Source organism: Arachis hypogaea, chromosome 9 (genome assembly GCF_003086295.3).
Source record: "Arachis hypogaea cultivar Tifrunner chromosome 9, arahy.Tifrunner.gnm2.J5K5, whole genome shotgun sequence".
NCBI classification, from domain to species: Eukaryota; Viridiplantae; Streptophyta; class Magnoliopsida; order Fabales; family Fabaceae; genus Arachis; species Arachis hypogaea.
In genome coordinates this window covers 102,691,380-102,710,229 of record NC_092044.1, presented here as the reverse complement: position 1 = coordinate 102,710,229, position 18,850 = coordinate 102,691,380, and the positions used below count along the sequence as shown (strand labels likewise).

At 33.5% G+C, this 18,850-nt stretch overlaps 2 protein-coding genes across 4 annotated transcripts; one reads left to right on the top strand and one right to left on the bottom strand.

The window, feature by feature from the left end:
• Positions 1 to 2,421: 2,421 nt before the first annotated feature.
• Positions 2,422 to 5,508, top strand: LOC112711369 (haloacid dehalogenase-like hydrolase domain-containing protein At2g33255). The gene is made up of 5 exons (XM_025764006.3): positions 2,422 to 2,900; positions 3,210 to 3,252; positions 4,109 to 4,169; positions 4,260 to 4,394; positions 4,893 to 5,508. Exons 1-5 carry the CDS (start codon positions 2,468 to 2,470, stop codon positions 5,055 to 5,057), a joined length of 837 nt encoding a protein of 278 aa, XP_025619791.1. The 5' UTR covers positions 2,422 to 2,467; the 3' UTR covers positions 5,058 to 5,508.
• Positions 5,509 to 5,835: 327 nt separating this feature from the next.
• Positions 5,836 to 10,933, bottom strand: LOC112711370 (pentatricopeptide repeat-containing protein At3g12770). 3 transcript variants are annotated; one of them, XM_029289170.2, is made up of 7 exons: positions 10,603 to 10,933; positions 7,390 to 7,485; positions 7,157 to 7,276; positions 6,945 to 7,023; positions 6,618 to 6,704; positions 6,314 to 6,376; positions 5,836 to 6,150 (listed from the first exon to the last, which is right to left on the bottom strand). In XM_029289170.2, the coding sequence occupies exons 2-7, from the start codon at positions 7,443 to 7,445 to the stop codon at positions 6,073 to 6,075; spliced, it is 483 nt and encodes a 160-aa protein (XP_029145003.1). In that variant the 5' UTR covers positions 7,446 to 7,485; positions 10,603 to 10,933; the 3' UTR covers positions 5,836 to 6,072. The 3 variants fall into 3 exon arrangements, with proteins under 3 accessions (XP_029145003.1, XP_025619792.1, XP_072059425.1); XM_025764007.3 differs by lacking the exon at positions 10,603 to 10,933 and adding an exon at positions 7,768 to 7,983; XM_072203324.1 differs by lacking the exons at positions 5,836 to 6,150; positions 6,314 to 6,376; positions 6,618 to 6,704; ... (1 more) ...; positions 7,157 to 7,276; positions 7,390 to 7,485 and adding exons at positions 7,841 to 7,955; positions 8,101 to 10,431 and having other exon boundaries at positions 10,603 to 10,931.
• Positions 10,934 to 18,850: the final 7,917 nt, after the last annotated feature.

The window sequence follows — 18,850 nt, the reverse complement described above, 5'->3', positions numbered from 1 at the left end:
CACAAGTTTATTATAAGTTAATTAGTTAATTACTCTACCCAGTAACCAAATTACTTATTCACCAATTTTATTGATATGAGTTTCATGATTACTTAGTCACCAATATGCTTGGCTGGTTAATCAGTTAGCCATTAACTTAAGTACTCAATACCTAATTACTTAGTGGAAATTTGGTTATTGTTTCTACTATTGCAGGAATCCTATGTGTTTATGCTTGTACTGCTATTGCTAGAGTGAATAAATATCCAGAGAATTTTTGTCATAAGCTATTAATTATGGAGTCAAAGCCATTTACAGCCACCACATCAACCCCTTACCTGGCCAAATGGGAAAGATCTGAGAATAATAGACCTTTGGCACCATTGGTTAAGAAAAAATCAGAACAGCTCCAAACCAAGAGGAGAAAGGATGCGGATGAAGGAGGACAGTCTAACAAGAAATCAAAGCCAACTACCACTTTGAAGAGGCAGCTATGATCATTTACTTGCAAGTACTATTTGCAAAAAGATCATATAAAAAGAGGATATCAGAAAAAGAGGGTTGTCGATGCTACAGAAGCTACTGCTGCAAAAGACCCTAAGAATGCTTCTCAAAAATGTCACTACAACAACTAGTACTAGTGCAATTCACACTGCAAGTACCATTGCAACTGCCACTCTAACTGCAATAAGAACTGGAACTGCAACAGCTTCTGCTACCGCTGCTACTGCTGATCCTATCCCTCTTGTGGAAGTGGATGTCCAGCAGGCTGAGATTGATCTATCTCAGCCATCATATTCTGAAGCAGAAGACTCCCAAAAGGTATTGTATCATAATGATCATGTTATGTCTTTTTAATATTTGAAGTATTTTAATTTCTATAACTGTTTATGGTGTCATTTGTTTGCACTGCAGAATCATCCACTTAAGAAGAAGACACCAACTAGACCTGCAAAACTGCCACCTAGAAAGGTCACCTTCTCCGACAAGGTTTGTACCATTAAATCCAACGCAGAGAGCTAGTGATGCCACTGCAGCACGGTTGGCAGGCTTCCTCAAGTTTGTGCCCGCCCTAGGATTCAAAGGCCCAAAAAAGAAGTTATTAATGTTTATAGGTTTAGGATGTCAGTTTGAAAGTTTGTGTTGTTTTGTGAAACAATTATGACAATGTTCTATTTGTTTTTGGTTTGTTTATGGTGATTCATAAACTTCTATGCAACTATGTTATGGTAATTAGGTTACCAGAAAATAGCTAAAATAATGCTAAATATCTTTTTTATTGTTATTGTCATCACTGCATTATTGCAGAACTTTATATAGACTAATGTTATTGTGGATCAGTTATGAATGATACTTTATGTTAGCAATCGTTATTATTGCTTATCCATTTCATAATTGTGTGTTCAATTACGTTTACAAAAACAAAACCACAGAAACAACCTACCAAAGAGCACAATCATTTGATCCATCAAAACCTTATATCAGTTACAATGTTTATAAAATGGATTACATTAACATCATGGTTCTGTGCTGCAGGACTGATTCTATTCAAACCTTCAACACCAACATTAACACAAACACAAATAATATGAAAAATCTTAAATTAAGCACTTGGATAATCACTTTTACATTTTTTACATCTGCTTCCAGTTTACCTACCCTCCATGCAATGTTCATCTTCATTTCACCATTCTCATTTTCTTCATCAGATTTTACCGGCACCTCATCTTGTACAAAATCTGTCCAATCAAATAACTCGCACCAATTTTTTTCATTAGTCTACAAATATACATCAAGTTTAGCAAACATTAAACTCAAATTAACAATACTTAAAATTTCAGAAAGTTAGTGCACTCATATTATAATTTGGACACCCAAAGAACGACTTATTAGAATACGTCTCTGTCCTTGACCACCGAAGGACCGCTGACACCCACATCCGCACCACTTCGGAACTGGTCCACGCCTACTTCGCACATTGTTTTTTATCCACTTTCCCGTTGCAGAGGACTGATTCGACCTTCCTGAAACGTGACTGTCACTCATGGCCGCAATAGGATCGACAAGAAAAAGAAGAAGAAGAAGCAGCAAAAGAGCTATAGCATGAAGAGGAACAGATTCAAAAAGGAGGAAGGAAGAACTACGTTTAGGGTTTATGATTAGTGCAAAGGATTAAATTGGAGAATTTTAGAGCATATTCCACATCAGCTGGCCATTTCATATTAAAATTGGGTAGAAGAATCTGTATATTGCCCGGAGCTCAAATTAAAAGATATATTTAGTACAATTAAAAATTGAAGGAGAACATTCATATACGAACTAATCTAAAAAACCACTTAAAAAATTTACTAAAAAAAAAATAGACAAAAATTTCTTCCCTAAAGTTGACCCTGGTCTTACTTCTTTCGGCGTTAATACAAATAAGGCGCCTTTTTTTAACATTATTTTATGGCACATTTTGTTTGTACGGAAATACCGACCATGAAAAATGCGGTGTCTGCCTACAAAGCAGTTTCAGCCACAATCATTGCCACCGTCACTCTCCATCACGAACATACCACACTTCACTACCGCCACTAATTCACTACCATCATCATCCATGCCATTGTTCTCATCTATCCTCTCCAAAACCGCCACAACAAGGTCTCTCTTAATGTCGTCTTCGCGTTCCCCCAAAACGCGCCTCAGGGGCGTCGTTTTCGACATGGACGGAACCCTAACCGTTCCCGCCATCGACTTTGCCGCCATGTACAGAGCGGTCCTTGGTGAACACGAATACAACAGAATCAAATCTCAGAACCCTTCCGGGATTGATATCTTGCACGAGATTGAGAACTGGACCCCTCAGAAACAGCGCAAGGCCTTTGAAACCATTGCTGATTACGAGCGCCAGGGTCTTAATCGTCTTCAAATCATGCCCGGTACGCATTGGAGCTTGTTTTCCCTCAAAATGTTGGGTTTAATTGTTTGTAGTCTTTTGTGGTTTTAATTATACTTTTGTGGTTCTTCTATTCTGTTTTGCAATGTTGAATTGGAAGTTGGTATTTTTGGGGGAGTTGGTTTAGTGGGGTTGGTGAAAGTTGATAACTTGAATTTATTTGTGTGAGAACTTGGTTTTTCTAAGTGGATTATTCTGTTTGAAGTGGAAAGAGTAGCATAAGTAGTTCAGTTAATGGTCTTACATTGGTTACGGTTGTTGAATTGTATTGCTTGACATATTTGTGGTGTAGGTGCTGCTGAGCTTTGTGGTCTTCTCGATTCGAAGAATATAAGGTCCATTTAAGCACAACATCTTCCTCTTATGTCGTGGTGTTCCAGTTATTGTGTTTAATCCCTGGCTTCTAGGTTGTCACGACTTAAAATTTTAAAGAATTCGGTTTCTATGTTATATTTATATCCTTGGTGTGAGTTAATGTTGAGTGTTTCCATATTGCTAGCTTTTGCTGTTTAAGTTTATGTGAAATAGCCTCATCAATAGTACAAAACCAATCTTATATTTTCCAAATTTATTAATTTCTTCTTGTTCTTAGGTCTATCTTCATAACATGGGTTCATGTTAGTAACTTTCTAAGGAGTGGGTACTGTTTTTTGCTTAGATTGCATCCCCCCTTGGTTTTGTGCTCAGGGCTCAGTAATTCCCCTTGACTCATGAGTTGCTGGGAATAATAGCAAAAAGATAATCTGCTGCAGGCTCAATGTATGTTCGTAAACTTGAGGCTTGGGTTCTGTACTTCTGTAGCTACATATGTTCCATATCTCGAATTGAGAAGGGATGAATGCTATTTTGATTATTAATATGGGGAAGGAGCATATATGCTGATATTTTGATTTTTATAATCCATGTTCATATATCTCTTTACAAATATCATGTTATTTTCATAAAATGCAAGACACTAAGTTGGTACAATCAGTTGTTTGTCTCTCTTTGGGCTGTGTATAGTTTATGAGTCATGCTGAAATCATTCTTAATATGAAGTTTTAATTTCATCATAATATTTGTCAATTGACTATTATTATTCTATAAAGGCATTCAATTTGTCTCAAGAATATTCAAGTTATGATCTGAGTAGTTATGCTTAAGATTAAATTACTTATCATACATGGTTTATTATCTTTATTCCTTTTTCAGGAGGGGATTGATCACACGCAATGTAAAGTCAGCCGTTGATTTGTTCCATGAACGATTTGGGGTGCGTTTATCAGCAAATTCAGTTGTGCATATTCTGTTTTCCCTTTAATTGCTAAGCACTTCCATTCTACCTTTCCATTTGTTTCTGCAGATTACATTTTCTCCAGCATTAAGTAGGGAGTTTCGTCCCTATAAACCGGATCCTGCTCCGCTTCTACATATATGTTCTGTTTGGGATGTTCTACCAAATGAAGTAATAATGGTTGGAGATAGCCTTAAAGATGATGTAAGTGGGTTGCTTCATTATACTAACTACTTAATGCTTGCAGGATCTTTTAGTGTCTAATTTCACCGTTGATCAAACATCAATACTTCATTGAAAATAAATTGCAAAATCAAAGGCAGAACAGTAGTTATTTGCAGTTTTGCACAATAAAATTCAGAAAGGATATGAAAATTAGAAGATATTTCAATATTCGACAGTCGAGTCGTTTCAACATTGCTGAGCAGTAATCTATGTGGTCTCAAAAGAGTTTTACTATCATGCTTCAAAGCAGAATGTGATTTATTACTGCTACTAGTGAGATTTCATCGTCTCTTATCAGGCATGAATGATGTGAAGTTGTGCATATAGTTGATGTTTTATAGTCATACTTGTTTCTAACAAAGATGAAAAGGGGTCCCTTTTCCATCCGATGCATGTGGTTTACTAATTTTGTGATATTCCAATGCATCGGAAATTGGATGGTAATTGATTGTTATTTCTTACTTGAGCATGTTACAGGTTGCTTGCGGGAAGCGAGCAGGAGCATTTACATGCTTGCTTGACGAGACGGGAAGGTATGATTCTCCCAAGTACGCCGATGTTGAACACAAACCGGATTTCAAGGTGACTTCTCTTGCTGAAGTTTACTCAATTTTGGAGGTAAATTTTGACTTGTCACCATGAGCCACGAGAAAGATCAAAGAAACTCAGCAGGACCAGTTGTTTTTTTAGTTGGTGCTAAGAGATCTAGACAAGGTGGCATATGTCATTGGGTAGTTTTTTATTCCTAACCTTTTGTAAGTTCATAAAACAAAATATCCCTGGAAATTTTAGGTTGCACGATGTAATTAGGTTCTATTCTTGATCACCTTGGTACTTATTTTCTTGTTTGGGAAGTTGCTACTCCCGGTTGTATAAAAGAGAGCAAAAAAAAAGGTACTACTCCCTGGATGAAGAAACGCAAAAGTATTCTCATGGCGTTATGAGTATTACTGACTCTTTTCCAAACACAACCTAATTTTTCTCTTGGGAACAGAACTGTCGTTCACCCCGGTAGTAATGGCAAACTAAGAGAACATTCAAGCTAAACAACGAAAGAATAGAATTAAAGGGGAATTTGGAACCTTTATGGACATATATTATTGTTCAGCTACTTGTGAACCTCCAAGCATCTCATCTTCACGTTTATTTTCATTGTTTGCTTGCCACTTTTATACATATCTGATCTGGAATTCATGGGTGCATGCATGCCGATAAAGGCTGAAAAATGGACTGTCTACAATACTTAGTAAATTTTTGAGAAAAAAATTATGTTGGGTTTTGTCTGAGATAAAAATTACAGAAATAAAAAGACATTCGCAGTTTTAGGAAGTACAATCTATCTTTGTTTATTCTTGTTTCTGACTTGACAATGAAACAAGTTTCTGTATTCATTATCTTATATTTTGTTTTAGAGGCAGTATTGGATGACAATAACTTCTTTCTAAACTAAGCATAAGCACAAATTTACACCATATCCAAATTTTTGCTGTTTACTTGAATCTAAAATGAAAGCTGCGCAAGAAATGCAACAATTCAGTTAGATGAGAAACCCATTCTAGATAGTAGTGTCTATAATCATTCTTCTGTTGGCCTCATGTGAACATGCGACTATATATTACATTACATAGTTTATTCAATGGATGAAAGCCAAAATGTTCTATTTTGGATCTGATGCGCTTATACCATGGCGCTTGAAGAATTCTCTAAATCCATAAGCACTAACGTCATAGTTGAACTGCAAGTGCACCAATGCATGAAAATCAGATAAAACATTAAACTGTTCTACTCATAAATTGCATATTACATTGCTTTCCTACCTAGGTATACATTCATTTCACACGTGTAGTTGATAAATTCAAAATCGGTTAAGGAAAATAATAATAAACTATTATACTTACTGGCAAGACCTTCACATTGTATTTTTTAATACTAGGATCAGCCACCCTTCCCTGGTTAGCTGCCTGTATTGAGGAACACAAGTCTTAAATTTCGATAAAGATTTACATGGTTATGTAATCACTCAAATGATTAACCTATGAATAAAAATCATACTATAACAATAGACTATTAAAAGAGAATTCGTTACAGTTATAATATTACTCAAATGCTTAAAAAATCAGAGTATTCATTACAATTTCTTCTCATGAGCAAGTTAAGCAGTTTAAGTAATTAGACTATTAAAAAAGAGAGGAAATACTATACTTGTTCCGGGGTATGAAATATCTCAATGAATGGATACTCGTTTTTCTGCCGAGTAATACAAAACCCAGGATACTTTGGGCATTCAACCTGAAAAGTACCACAAATCACCAATTCATCATCAATAAGCAATAACAATAGAGTACGCAGATAATACAACTAAGAATTTCCAAATGCCAAAGCTTTCAAAGAGATGGATTGTAATGTGCGCATGTCTAACAAGTAACAACATAATGGGGATGCTGTTATGCATAATAGTCATTTTTAACATTATTGATATGACTGCCAACACTTGCAGTTGCAACCAGGCACCAATGAACAATAACTTACACGCATGAACTTCACGTGTGGATAGAACTCCACGGCGGCTTCCTCTAATACTTTGTCAAGATGTCGCGTGTAATTTCCCCTGCATCATTCAATACTTAGCAGTTAATCCTAAATCTTCGCGGTGGTTTCTTTCTTCTCGTTCCATTTAGATCTAAAGTGAACTTCAAATAAGTGGTAATCAAACAATAATTCAAGGGCATACTCCAGATCACCTGATTGTAAATGCAACCACCATAGGATAACCTTCATGAAGGAGTTCAACAAATTCGCGCTCAGAGGTAAAATGAATAACCCGTGATGGTCCAAGATCCTTCGGGTAACCAGTGTAATACCTAACATTATTACCAGAAAACAAAAAACCTCGGTGAAATTCGACACGTTGCAATAACATACACTTGCAGATTGAACGATAGTTGTTTACAACTAAGTAATAGCCAATTCATACTTGCAGGTTGAACGAAGGTGACTCATCATCCGAGTTAAAAATGAACGATCCTCCATTTCAAAAAGTAACAACGCAAAAGGTTATGATGCCCAGTTCCTGCAGAGCATGAATACATTAATCTCATTTACCATCTCAGTCAAACATAATGCAAAACAGTTCTTGCATGAATTCTCCTATGATATGCTTAAAGATTCAACTGAAACATTTTATCAAACAGCTAGTGAGCATTATGATAATATGATCGCAGCAATATTATTAGCGATGAATGTGCAAGTGAGTGTGGAAAATGAAGTGATTCTACGTTACTTCCAAGTGAAGATAAATTCTTCTACAATTTTATTCACTTCCCCATAACACAAGCAGAACATAAAAATTTACCAAAATTTCTTCGCTTTCCCAGAATCCAAACATAAAACTCAACTGTATGAAGTGAATTAGCAAAACAATCGAATGGAGAGTTTGCAACTACATTGGGCTTAAATTCTTTGGGCTTGGGCTAGACTTTAGCATGTTTTTCTTCAGGAGAATGCATTTTGGGCCTTAGCTCCTGAATTGATCCACCATTTCTTTTACCGTGGAAAACAAAAAAAAAATTATTAGGACATAAATCTGGACATCCACTTGTCTTATCTGAACCTAATTCAGACCCACTAAATTGATAATGAACTTAAAAAGTAGAAGACATGAGAAAGAGGGAGTAAAGAAATTTACAAGATTCTTGATAGTCAGATCCACTATTGTAATACATAATTCTAACTGATTAAGGTCATTTCATCACGTTATACGAAATGTTTCCCCAAGCATGATGGAACCTTAAGAGAACTTTTTTAAAGAATCATAAGCTGGGTTTTGTGTTCTTGCTCTCACTTGACCAATGAATAGCACATCAAATTTTGAGTCAGGGAAGATCAAGCATAGTATCAGAGATGGATGACCTCTTTGGCAAACTGATTTTTTATGTTTGCTCTCACTTCCAGGCTCATTAATCATTACAAGGAAATTCATGGAAGAATATCAATATCATCATAAACATCTCCTGTCATTACTGATACCATGTCAACCAACATTTCATAGATTAAATCAGAAGATGGATGAGCTTTGTCAGCAACCATAAAGGAATGAGTCTTTCCACTGATAGTTATCCAACTGCATCCTGGAACTTTTCTTAAGCCTCTTTCTTTCATCATTGTTCTCACCTCAGTTACCACATCCCATCTTCTATCGGAAGCATATGTATTCGAAAGTGAGATGTAATTCGAAGGATTTTCAGGTTCTAGCTCTAAGAGACACCTATACGCCAGGTCTCTTGTCGTTGAATTTCCATGTATTATAGAAGCACTTAAAAGAGATCCCCAGACACTTGGACTGGGATAAAGAGGCATTTCTTTTATGAAATTTAAGGCTTGATCAAGCCGGCCTGATCGACCTAACATGTCGACAACACAAGCACAAATTTCAATTGTTGGTTGCATTTCATGCTTAGTCATTAGTGAGTTATATATATCAATGCCTTCATCAACCAATCCTGACTTGCTACAAGCAGAAAGAACACCAACAACTGTTATCAAGTCTGGTTTAATCCCTTGCTTGAGCATTTCATAATATGTGGCAACAGCTTCTTCTCCTCTTCCATGTAATCCATATGCAGATATCATTGAACCCCAAGAGATACCATCTTTGGAGTACAAAATATTGTCAAACACTCGTCTACCATATTCCAAACTCCCACATTTGGAATACATATCTATTAAAGCATTACATAGGGAAACATCATCATTTAGCTCCATTTTTATAGCAAATGCATGGACTTGTTTCCCACCAGTTAACCCAGCAAGCAAGCCACAAGCTGGAAGCACACTAACGAGTGACACTTTATTGGGTTGTGCTCCATCCTTTGCTTGCATCTCACGGAACATAACCAATGCATGCTCAGGCTCTCTGTTCTCTACATAACCATTGATCATCGCCGTCCACACATAAACATTTCTGCTCTTCATTTGATCAAACACTGCCCTACCAAGAACAACCTTACCACTCCTCGAATACATATCTATCAAAGAAGATCCTACATGAACATCAGAACCCATATTCAAATCCAACCCATTCTTCACAAGATAACAGTGGATTTCCCTCCCATAATCCCATTTCTCACTACTACCAGCACAACACATAGGCAAGAGACTTGCAACTGTGAAAGCATCAGGCTCAAACCCTTCAGATTGCATTCTCATAAAAAACTTCAACCAGAAACCATCACTGGAATAAGAACCACATCTTTCCAAAGCGGCAAACCCAGAAATTATAACATTAAACGAACTCACAGTCCTGTGAGGCATTTCGTCAAACACCTTCATCGCATCACTAAGCATCCCACACCTATTATACATTGCCATTACAGAATTTGCAACAACAACATCAGACAAAAACCCAATCCTCATGCTCTTCCCATGAACCACCTTCCCACAAATCAGGTCCTCAAGCTCGCCACAAACCTTGGAAACAGTTGCTAGAGTGTAATCATCGGGCAAAACGCTAGGACCCATTTGGCGGAACAATTCGAGTGCCCCAAAAAAGTGGCGATTTTTGGCATAAGCATTGATCATTGAGTTCCAAAGGTAGACGTTCTTGGCGTCAAGGGTCTCAAAAACGCGCCTGGAGAAGTTTGAATATCCGCAGGTGGCGTAAGCAGAGATGAGCCTTGTGAGGAGGAAGGGGTCTTGGGAGAAGCCATTTGTGAGGATTTGAGAGTGGGATTGGTGGGTGAGTTTGAGGGAGCAGTGGTCGACGCAGAGCTGAAGGAGGCGGAGGAGGAGGTGGTGGGGAATAGTGGCAGAGTTGTAATAACGAGAGTTTGTGAGGCTGAAACTGAATGTTGTAGGGAGAATCATAATACTATGGCGAGAGAATTTGTTATGGTCTCAGATCAAATTTATGTAACAAATGTGTCTACATCAAGATAGAAGCATGAGATGGAAGAATTATCCATTAATGTGCTTCTTATAAACCATTTTAATAAGCTATCCTCCTCCCATTAGTATTTATCTAAACATAAAAATTAAAAATGTAAACAAAACAAGAACAAAGAACAACCAAACAAAAATAACATACAATTTGATATTTCTAACAATATTCATAATTAGAATTCAGAGCTCAAGCATGATATTCAGTTAAAATAAATAATTTTAACAGTTAAAATCAAGGTTAGTGGTTCACCTGAAAGTCTGAAACTGCAGCACTGCACGAAAGGGACTGGTGGGCGGCGGCAGCAACTGCCAACGAAGACGGCAACGAGCTGCTGGCAGGGAGGTGAGCAAGGCGAGAGCACCAGAGAGAACCGGTGGGTGACTGGTGCGGTGAAGAAGGAATGAAGCACGAATAAGAAGTGAAGACGCGATTCAGGGACGCCACTGAAGCAGGGTCGCAGCGATGCGTGCTTCTGTCACTGGGCTCCGGTTTTGATGGTCGCAGTAGGTTTGTATTATTAGGTGAACTCTATGGTTTAGAAATAAAATTTTTTCCACACATGAGGAAATTAAAGTGACATGCATTTAGGAGTGACACCTACATTGTTTTGTTTAGATTTGTTCAGACAAATGTATAAAAATTCAAATTTTGTCCTTTTTAATTAAATACATTAATTTTAATAAAACGTTAATTACAAATATGCTTTGTTGTATTAAGCCAAGGAAAAACTAAATTTTGGACTATAATGGATTATTATTTAAGGAACATATTTTATTGTGTTTACTTTATCAATAAAATTAATAATTTTTTGCCAACGAACTATAACTTAAATTGTATAGTTTTTTTATATTTATCTAAGAGGTCGTGGGTTCGAGTCTCTCTATCTTCGTTAAAAAAAATTAATAAGTTTTTATTAAATATTCTAAGTATGTGATAAATAATGTTAAATACTACAAACAATAAAGATTAAAAAAATAAACGATCAAAATTTAGTCTCTAAATTATTGTGTATTTACTATTTATTAAACTTTTCTTACATTCTACGTACAAAACTAATAGATGTTATTTTTATTTTGTGAGAGTAACTTTAAAAAAAATCTTTGTCATTTAATTTATAAATTAGTTAAAATTCTTTAGTTGATGAAATATTTATTTTTTTCAATTTAATTTATAATATTTTGATTTATAATATGAATGATAATTTATATAAAATTACAAATATAACAACAAAGTTAAATTTGAAAAGTGAGAAAATTTCATATGTTAAACTGGAACGTAAATAAATATTCATAAGCACCAAATAATTTTAAATATTGAACATTTTAAAAAATATTCATACGCACCAAATAATTTTACTTATGTTCCAGACTCTAGTTTTGTTCTTTAAGTTTTTTCTTCCCCCATTTTTTCAAATTTAACTTTGTTGTTATATTTATAATTTAAATAAATTATTATTTATACTATAAATCAAAATATTATAAATTAATTTAGAAAAAATAAATAATTTATGGACTAAAGAATTTTTTTAACTAATTTATAAATACTTTTTAATTTTGACATTGAATTCATAATAATATTTTTTAACAATGTGTAAATATGTTTTTTTCTATATAGAGATCATAAATTTGGCTCACCAATTTGTGAAGTTTAACTTTTTTTTAATTTTTAAAACACAAAATTCGACCCTTCGATTTGTGAACTTACATAAAATCAATCCTCTTATTTGTGAACTTTAATCTTTTAAAATTTTTAAAACACAAATCGAACCATCTGATTTATGATTACCTCTATACTAAATTAAAATAGTCTTATGTTCCAGACAGTAGCGTTTGTCCGCAAAAGGGGTATATGCGTACGCAAAAATTTCATGTCACGCGTACACATAGACATGCGTTTTTCCAAAAATTTTGCTAAGTCTAAAAAAGTTGCAGAATTCCATATTTCAAAACCAAACTTCCAACACGCATAACTTTTTCGTTTTAAAATATTTTTCCTCCGTTCTTTGAACGGCGTAAACTTCACGGAGCCAATTTTCACAAAATAAATTTGAAATAATTTGGGGGTTCAAAAATTAAATTATAGCTCGCCAAAATTCGGCCAAAAATCAACTTTATTCAAAATCCTAAAACCTCATTTTTCATTAAGAATCAAACTTAATTCACTTACCAAACAAGTATCCATTATCAAACACATCTTTAGCAATACCACAACAATTCTCACCTCTACCATTTCCCATTCGGCGACATCATACATGAATCTCTCCTTTACTTTAACAAGATCAACATGTTCTTACTCAATATACACTTATATACATATCATCATCACTTCATCACTTATCATCCATTTAACAAGCACCAAAGCATTCCAACACCACACTAATTTGGTCATATCACACCACCTTCAATCATACTTCATTGTTGTACAAGTTCAACCTAATCTCATCATTTTGCATCAACAACACAATCATACGTCTACTTACTCTTTATATATATCTTCATTTCTTCCTACCAATTCCACCAACTCACCATTTAACATACTTTTACCTTTACAAACAATAATCATTCAGCACACAGTCAATTCACATCATAGACATCATTAAGGATGCTAAACATTTAATAATCTCATGCATTTCAACCTATCATAGGTCACCTAGCCTAAATTTTCACAGAACATTATATGTTAAATACGAGAAACCTAAACTATATCTTGGCCGATTTTCATGTTTATCCAAGACAACCCACGGAGCCAAACACAGCTCCAAGGTCCAAAATCACCAAAGCATCGATGCGGTGGATGCATGGCCGCAAACAATGCAGGGATTGGAGCTCAGAGCAAGAAGTTACAGTGGATTGATGGTGGCGTTAAGGTTATGTTTCTTTCCTCCCTCACCATGAGCATGCTTTCAGCGTTGTGATGAATGAAGGAGGAGAAGAGGGTTTACTTCTCTTAATGAATGGGCTGACTTGTTGGGCTTGGGCCCATTTTTGGGTCCGATTCAATCGGTTCGGTCCGATCGGTCCAATTTTGGGCCAAATTCTTTAAAATTAGTGTCGAAATTCTCGTTTTAATTTTCTCTATCACATTAAACGATCAAATCCTATTTTATCACTTTGATTAATAATTAATTTACTCGCTAACTATTTATTATTTTCTTAAGGTTTACACGTTCCTTCTCCTCCTCCTCATCTTCCTTCTTCTTCTCCTTTTTCTTTGCGTTTCTCTTTCTTTTTCTTCGCGTGTTTCACCTTAATCGTCGTTTTTTTATTATTGTTGTTGTTGCTGTATTTTTTCCCTCCTTCTCCTCTTTCTATTGATTTTGCAACATTATATATCTTTTTCTTTGTTTGATTTTTTCCTCCCAAGAAGAATTATGAGAATATGAAATAAGAAAATGAAGAAGAAGAAGCAAGCAGAAGATGAGGAGGAGGAAGATGAAGAATTTTGAATTATGTAGAACTTATTAGCATACATATACCAAGAATTCTTAAACAATACATTTGAATATTTTCGTATTACACCCAAATTTACTGCAAATACAAAAAAAATATTTCCTCTAATGCTGCATTTCTTCTACTTCTTTTTTTTCTTATTTCTTCTTTTTAGTTGAATGAATGTAAGTTCATCATCTTCCAAGTAATTTTGTAGCATTATATGTTTCTTATTCTTTGTTTGATTTTTTTATTTTTATTCTTGTTAAAAGAGTAAAACAAGAAAAAACTTGAGAAAGTAAAATAAAAAGAAAAAGATGAATAAGAAAAAAAAGAAGATGGTGATGATGATAAAAGAAAGAAGAAGAAGAAGCAGTAGAAGATGAAAAAGAGGAAGAGGAAGAGTTTTGAATTATGTAGAACTTATCAGCACACATACACCAAAAATTCTTAAACAATACACTCAAATATCTTCGTGTTATACCCAAATTTGCTGCAAATGCAGAAGAATATTTCCTCTAATGCTGTATTTTTTCTCTTCTTTTTTTCTTTATTTCTTTCTTTCTTTTAGTTGAATGAATGTAAGTTTATCATTTTTGAAGTAATTTTGCAGCATTATGTGTTTCTTCTTCTTCTTTGTTTGATTTTTTTATTTTTATTCTTGTTAAAAGAGTAAAATAAAAAGAAACCTGAGAAGATAAAATAAGAAAAAAATGATAAGAAAAAAAAGAAGTTGATGATGATGATGATGAAAAAGAAGAAGAAGAAGCAGCAAAAGATGAGGAAAAGTGAGAAGAAGAGTTTTGAATTATGCAGAACTTATCAGCATACATACACAGAAAATTCTTAAATAATATACTCAAATATCTTCGTGTTATACCCAAATATCTTCGTGTTACACCAAATTTGCTGCAAATACAGAAAAATATTTTCTTTAATGCAGAACTTTTACATTATATTCAATTCAAACCATCAACGATGAAACATTATTCACCTACAGAATCACAAGCTACTAATGAAAAAATTAACTAGAATTGAACCATACTTCAGCCACTTGATTGGATTTAAAACAATAATCAATTTTGTTCTAGTTTAATTGATAATCTGAACTTGAATTATTCATTATCTTCAACAACGAGATAACTGATGATGGAAGAGAAGGAGGAAAAGGAAGGAGGAGAAGAAATTTCAATGAAAAAAAGGAGAAAGAGGAGGAGAAAGAGGACGTGGTGTTGGTGAATAACATGTGTACGTAAATATAAATAATTTGTAAGGACTTGTCTAAAAAATGACTTGTATACAGAGAATAACTCATTAAAATCCACCATTTTTTCATAATCGAAAATAGTAAAACAATAATTTTATATAAAAAAACAGCAATTCATAAATTAAATAACAAAAATTTTTAAAGTTACTCTCACAACATAAAAATAACACTTATTAGTTTTTTATGCAAAATGTAAAAAAAATTCAGTGTTATAAACAATAATTTAAAGACTAAATTTTAAATTTGAATGTTTATTTTTTTAATATTTAGTGTGTAGTATTTAATATTATTTATCGCATACTTAGAATAAAAACTAATAAATTTTATTAATAAAATAAATACAATAAAATATATTCTTTTAATAGCAATTTATTACAGCCCAAAAATGATTGTTTTTCATTGGTCCAATACAACAAAAATATACCTACGATTAACGTTTCATTAGAATCAATATATTTAATTGAAAAGGATGAACTTTTATACATTTATCTTCTAAATCTAAACAAAGCAATAATAACAAAAGATAGGTATCACTCTTAAATTTATGCCACATTAGCTTTCTCATGTGTAAAAAAAGTTTTATTTCTACACAATGGAATTCACCTTTATTAAATAGTCCCGAAAAAATTCTGAAAATCGAACCAATTATCCAACCATTTTAGTTATTGATTCATTAATTTATTGGTCTAACTGGTCCAATCGTAATTCAATTGGAATAATCGATTTATAATAAAATAATAAATAAAATATAAATAAACACACTAAAATATAATTATATTTTAACATAAACCTTAAAATGTTATCTAAATTAAAAGTATTACATCACCCAAAATATTATAATCTTATCTAAGTACAAACTAAATAAATATCCAAATATCAAATATTCAAATATCAAAGATAAATATTAAAATTTGTTATTAATAATCAAAATCAAAAGACAAGAGCCACGATCAATAACCTTCAACTACTTCGTTGGATCACACACTCCTAATTGTAATTTTTTCATTACTCTTAAACATCTCTTTAACTTTGTTAGGAGCAATTTTTCAATTTAATAATCAAAGCACAACACAAAAAATACAAAAAATTAAGCTACACATAACAAAAGAATGCAAAAATAACATGAAAAACAACAACACAACAAACACACAGCATTATAAAAAATAGTAACAATCAAGAACAATAAGAATAAACACGGCAATGAACAAATATCAACAATCAAAATCATCAAGAACAAATAGCAATAATCAGCAACAACAATAAACACAATACTAAATAATTAGATAAAAAAAATACATATGAACAATAAGAACAGTTCTACAATTACTGTAAAATAAAATAATCTAAATTACTCATAATAGATAAACCTAAGAAAATCATTATTCATAATAAGAATAGCTCAATAATGTTCATTACTCGTCATCAGTAATAAAAATCAATCTACAATTAAATCATTGATTATGAATGAACAAACTAAATTATATTGATCCAAGAAACCTAAGAAAACTCAAAACAAATACAAGCGAAAAATTACTTACAAAAAAATGAACAAAACAGAGATTCAAGGTTTCAAATGAGGAAAAGGGAGCTCAGATGAGGGCTGAACAGTGGTGGAAGCTCAACTAAAACAGAGGTCAAAGCGTGACAATAACAGCGGACTAGAGCATAAATGAAGGCTTGAGGCAAGCTCGACCAAGCGACTAAGAGGGAGCACCACAGTGGAAGCACAGCGATACAGAGGCGACAAAAGCTCAAAATAGACACAGAAGTGCAAAACTGACAGGAAAGCGTGGCGAGCAGACACGTTATAATGACCATGGGCGTAATGTGGACGGCAGCGATGCAGATCGCGATGGTGGCGGTAGTGCGGCGGTGGTGACACAACTTGAAAAAGAAAGCAACGTTGGAGGCTAGGTTTTTCTTAGAGAAGGAAGTAGATGCGTAGGTGAGTGAGAGATAGAGAGGGAGGCTTCTTTTATTTTTTTCAGTTGAAAAGTGAAATCCGGTCGGGTCTCGATTCAGTCCGACTGGCCGATTTTCGGCCAGTTCAGCAGTTCACCGTCGATTTTTTTATCAGCAATTTTAGAAGACTAACCAGACTGTGATTAGTGTCGATTTACAATTAGAGTGGTCAGACTATCTAGTCTGATCCAGTTTTTAGAATTATAAATTATGGTAATAAAATATATTTTTAATTCTTTTTAATAATTATTAAATAGTAATTTTTAAATTTTAAGTTTTCAACTATATTTTGTGATTTAAATAAGCTAAAAAAATAAGAAAGAAAACAAAGGTCAGAAATTGCTTAAACAGAAGACAGTCCCACTTGAGACTACTCTTAAAATCCTTCTAAGGAGAGAGAAGTTCCACTTGATGAAGAAGTAATTTCATCGCCATCTTTGCCATGATGTCTGTCACTGTATTTGCATCTTTTATAATCAAACGAAAGTTAACACGTCAATTTCAATGCATGATATCCCTTATTTTGAGTACCAAAGAATCAATAAATCCAAAATCATCTTGATGATTAGTAATAAGATTAAACATCTCCACACAATCCGTCTCACAAATAACATCTCGTTGACTTACATCCTAAGTTAAGAGATACCCTCTCTAAATAGCAAACAATTTTCCTTGAAAAATACTATTACTCTTAATAATGTCCAAAGACCCCCATTTGCTAACACCCATTATAATCTTTGATAACGTAAGCAAAAATGTCACTATGACTAGGACCAACTAGCATCATAATTAATCTTAAAAGTACCTATAGATGGAGGATTCCAAGAACCACTTAGAATAGAGAAGAGGGACATATGTTGTAATTAAGAAATACTCCTAAACTCCTTTTCTAAAGTTAAAACCAGACAAATTACTTTTTTCACAAGCTAAGTCTCATGAGAATTATGTTAGATATTTTATAAAAACTAGTAATCTACGTACCTCCAGTCATTGCCAATAAATTTTTTGATTTAATTTGGAACTTCCAATTCTTGAATCATAAAACCAAATGGAATCAAAATGTGTTTGTTTTGTTGTGTAATCAGAATCGGAGACCCAAACCTTATAAAGTTTATGAACAGTCATGTTCTTTCTATCAAAGAATAGACCAACTACCAATTTAATTAATTAATAATTACAACACCACCCAAACTAATTTCTATATTAACAAATTGGATCACAATTAGAATAAAGATTCTAACATTCTCCCACTTGGTCCAACAGTTATTACGTATAGTCTGTAATTACAAACTATGCATAAACAATTAAGACAAATTATATGAATCATAGCAGTAGGTTCTCATTAATCGAGTATTACCTTCTATATATTACAATGTAGCATCTCCTAATTGAATAAACTCTTTATGTGGTATTTATGTAGGAATAAGCCCAATGCTTATTCTAGGTCCTTCAATAAATTTTATTTGTCATTCTCAATCATGTATGCACATATATACTAACCAAATGAGAAACAAATAATAATAAGAATTTCATATTCAAATATGTCATATAATATAACATAAGTCATATAAGTGATGTTATAGAACATAAACCCATACTGGTAACATGATCCTTAAATAATTCTAGTGGCATGCCTTTTGTCAAAGGATTAGCTATCATCTGTTTAGTACTAATATGCTCTATCTGTACCTCATTAGACCTAACTCGGTCTTTAATGGCTAAGTACTTAATATCGATGTGCTTACTTTGACTACTACTTCTATTATTCTTAGCCATAAATACAACAGTTGAATTGTCACAATATATTCTCAATAGCCAAGAGATACAATCCATAATCTTA

Excerpts from the sequence above, each read along its gene's own strand:
- LOC112711370 (XM_072203324.1), bottom strand. The coding sequence starts at position 10,277 with ATGATTCTCCCTACAACATTCAGTTTCAGCCTCACAAACTCTCGTTAT.
- LOC112711369 (XM_025764006.3), top strand. The coding sequence starts at position 2,468 with ATGCGGTGTCTGCCTACAAAGCAGTTTCAGCCACAATCATTGCCACCG. Across the intron at positions 4,170-4,259 it reads TGTTCCATGAACGATTTGGG|ATTACATTTTCTCCAGCATT; the intron begins GTGCGTTTATCA and ends TTGTTTCTGCAG. Across the intron at positions 4,395-4,892 it reads GAGATAGCCTTAAAGATGAT|GTTGCTTGCGGGAAGCGAGC; the intron begins GTAAGTGGGTTG and ends AGCATGTTACAG.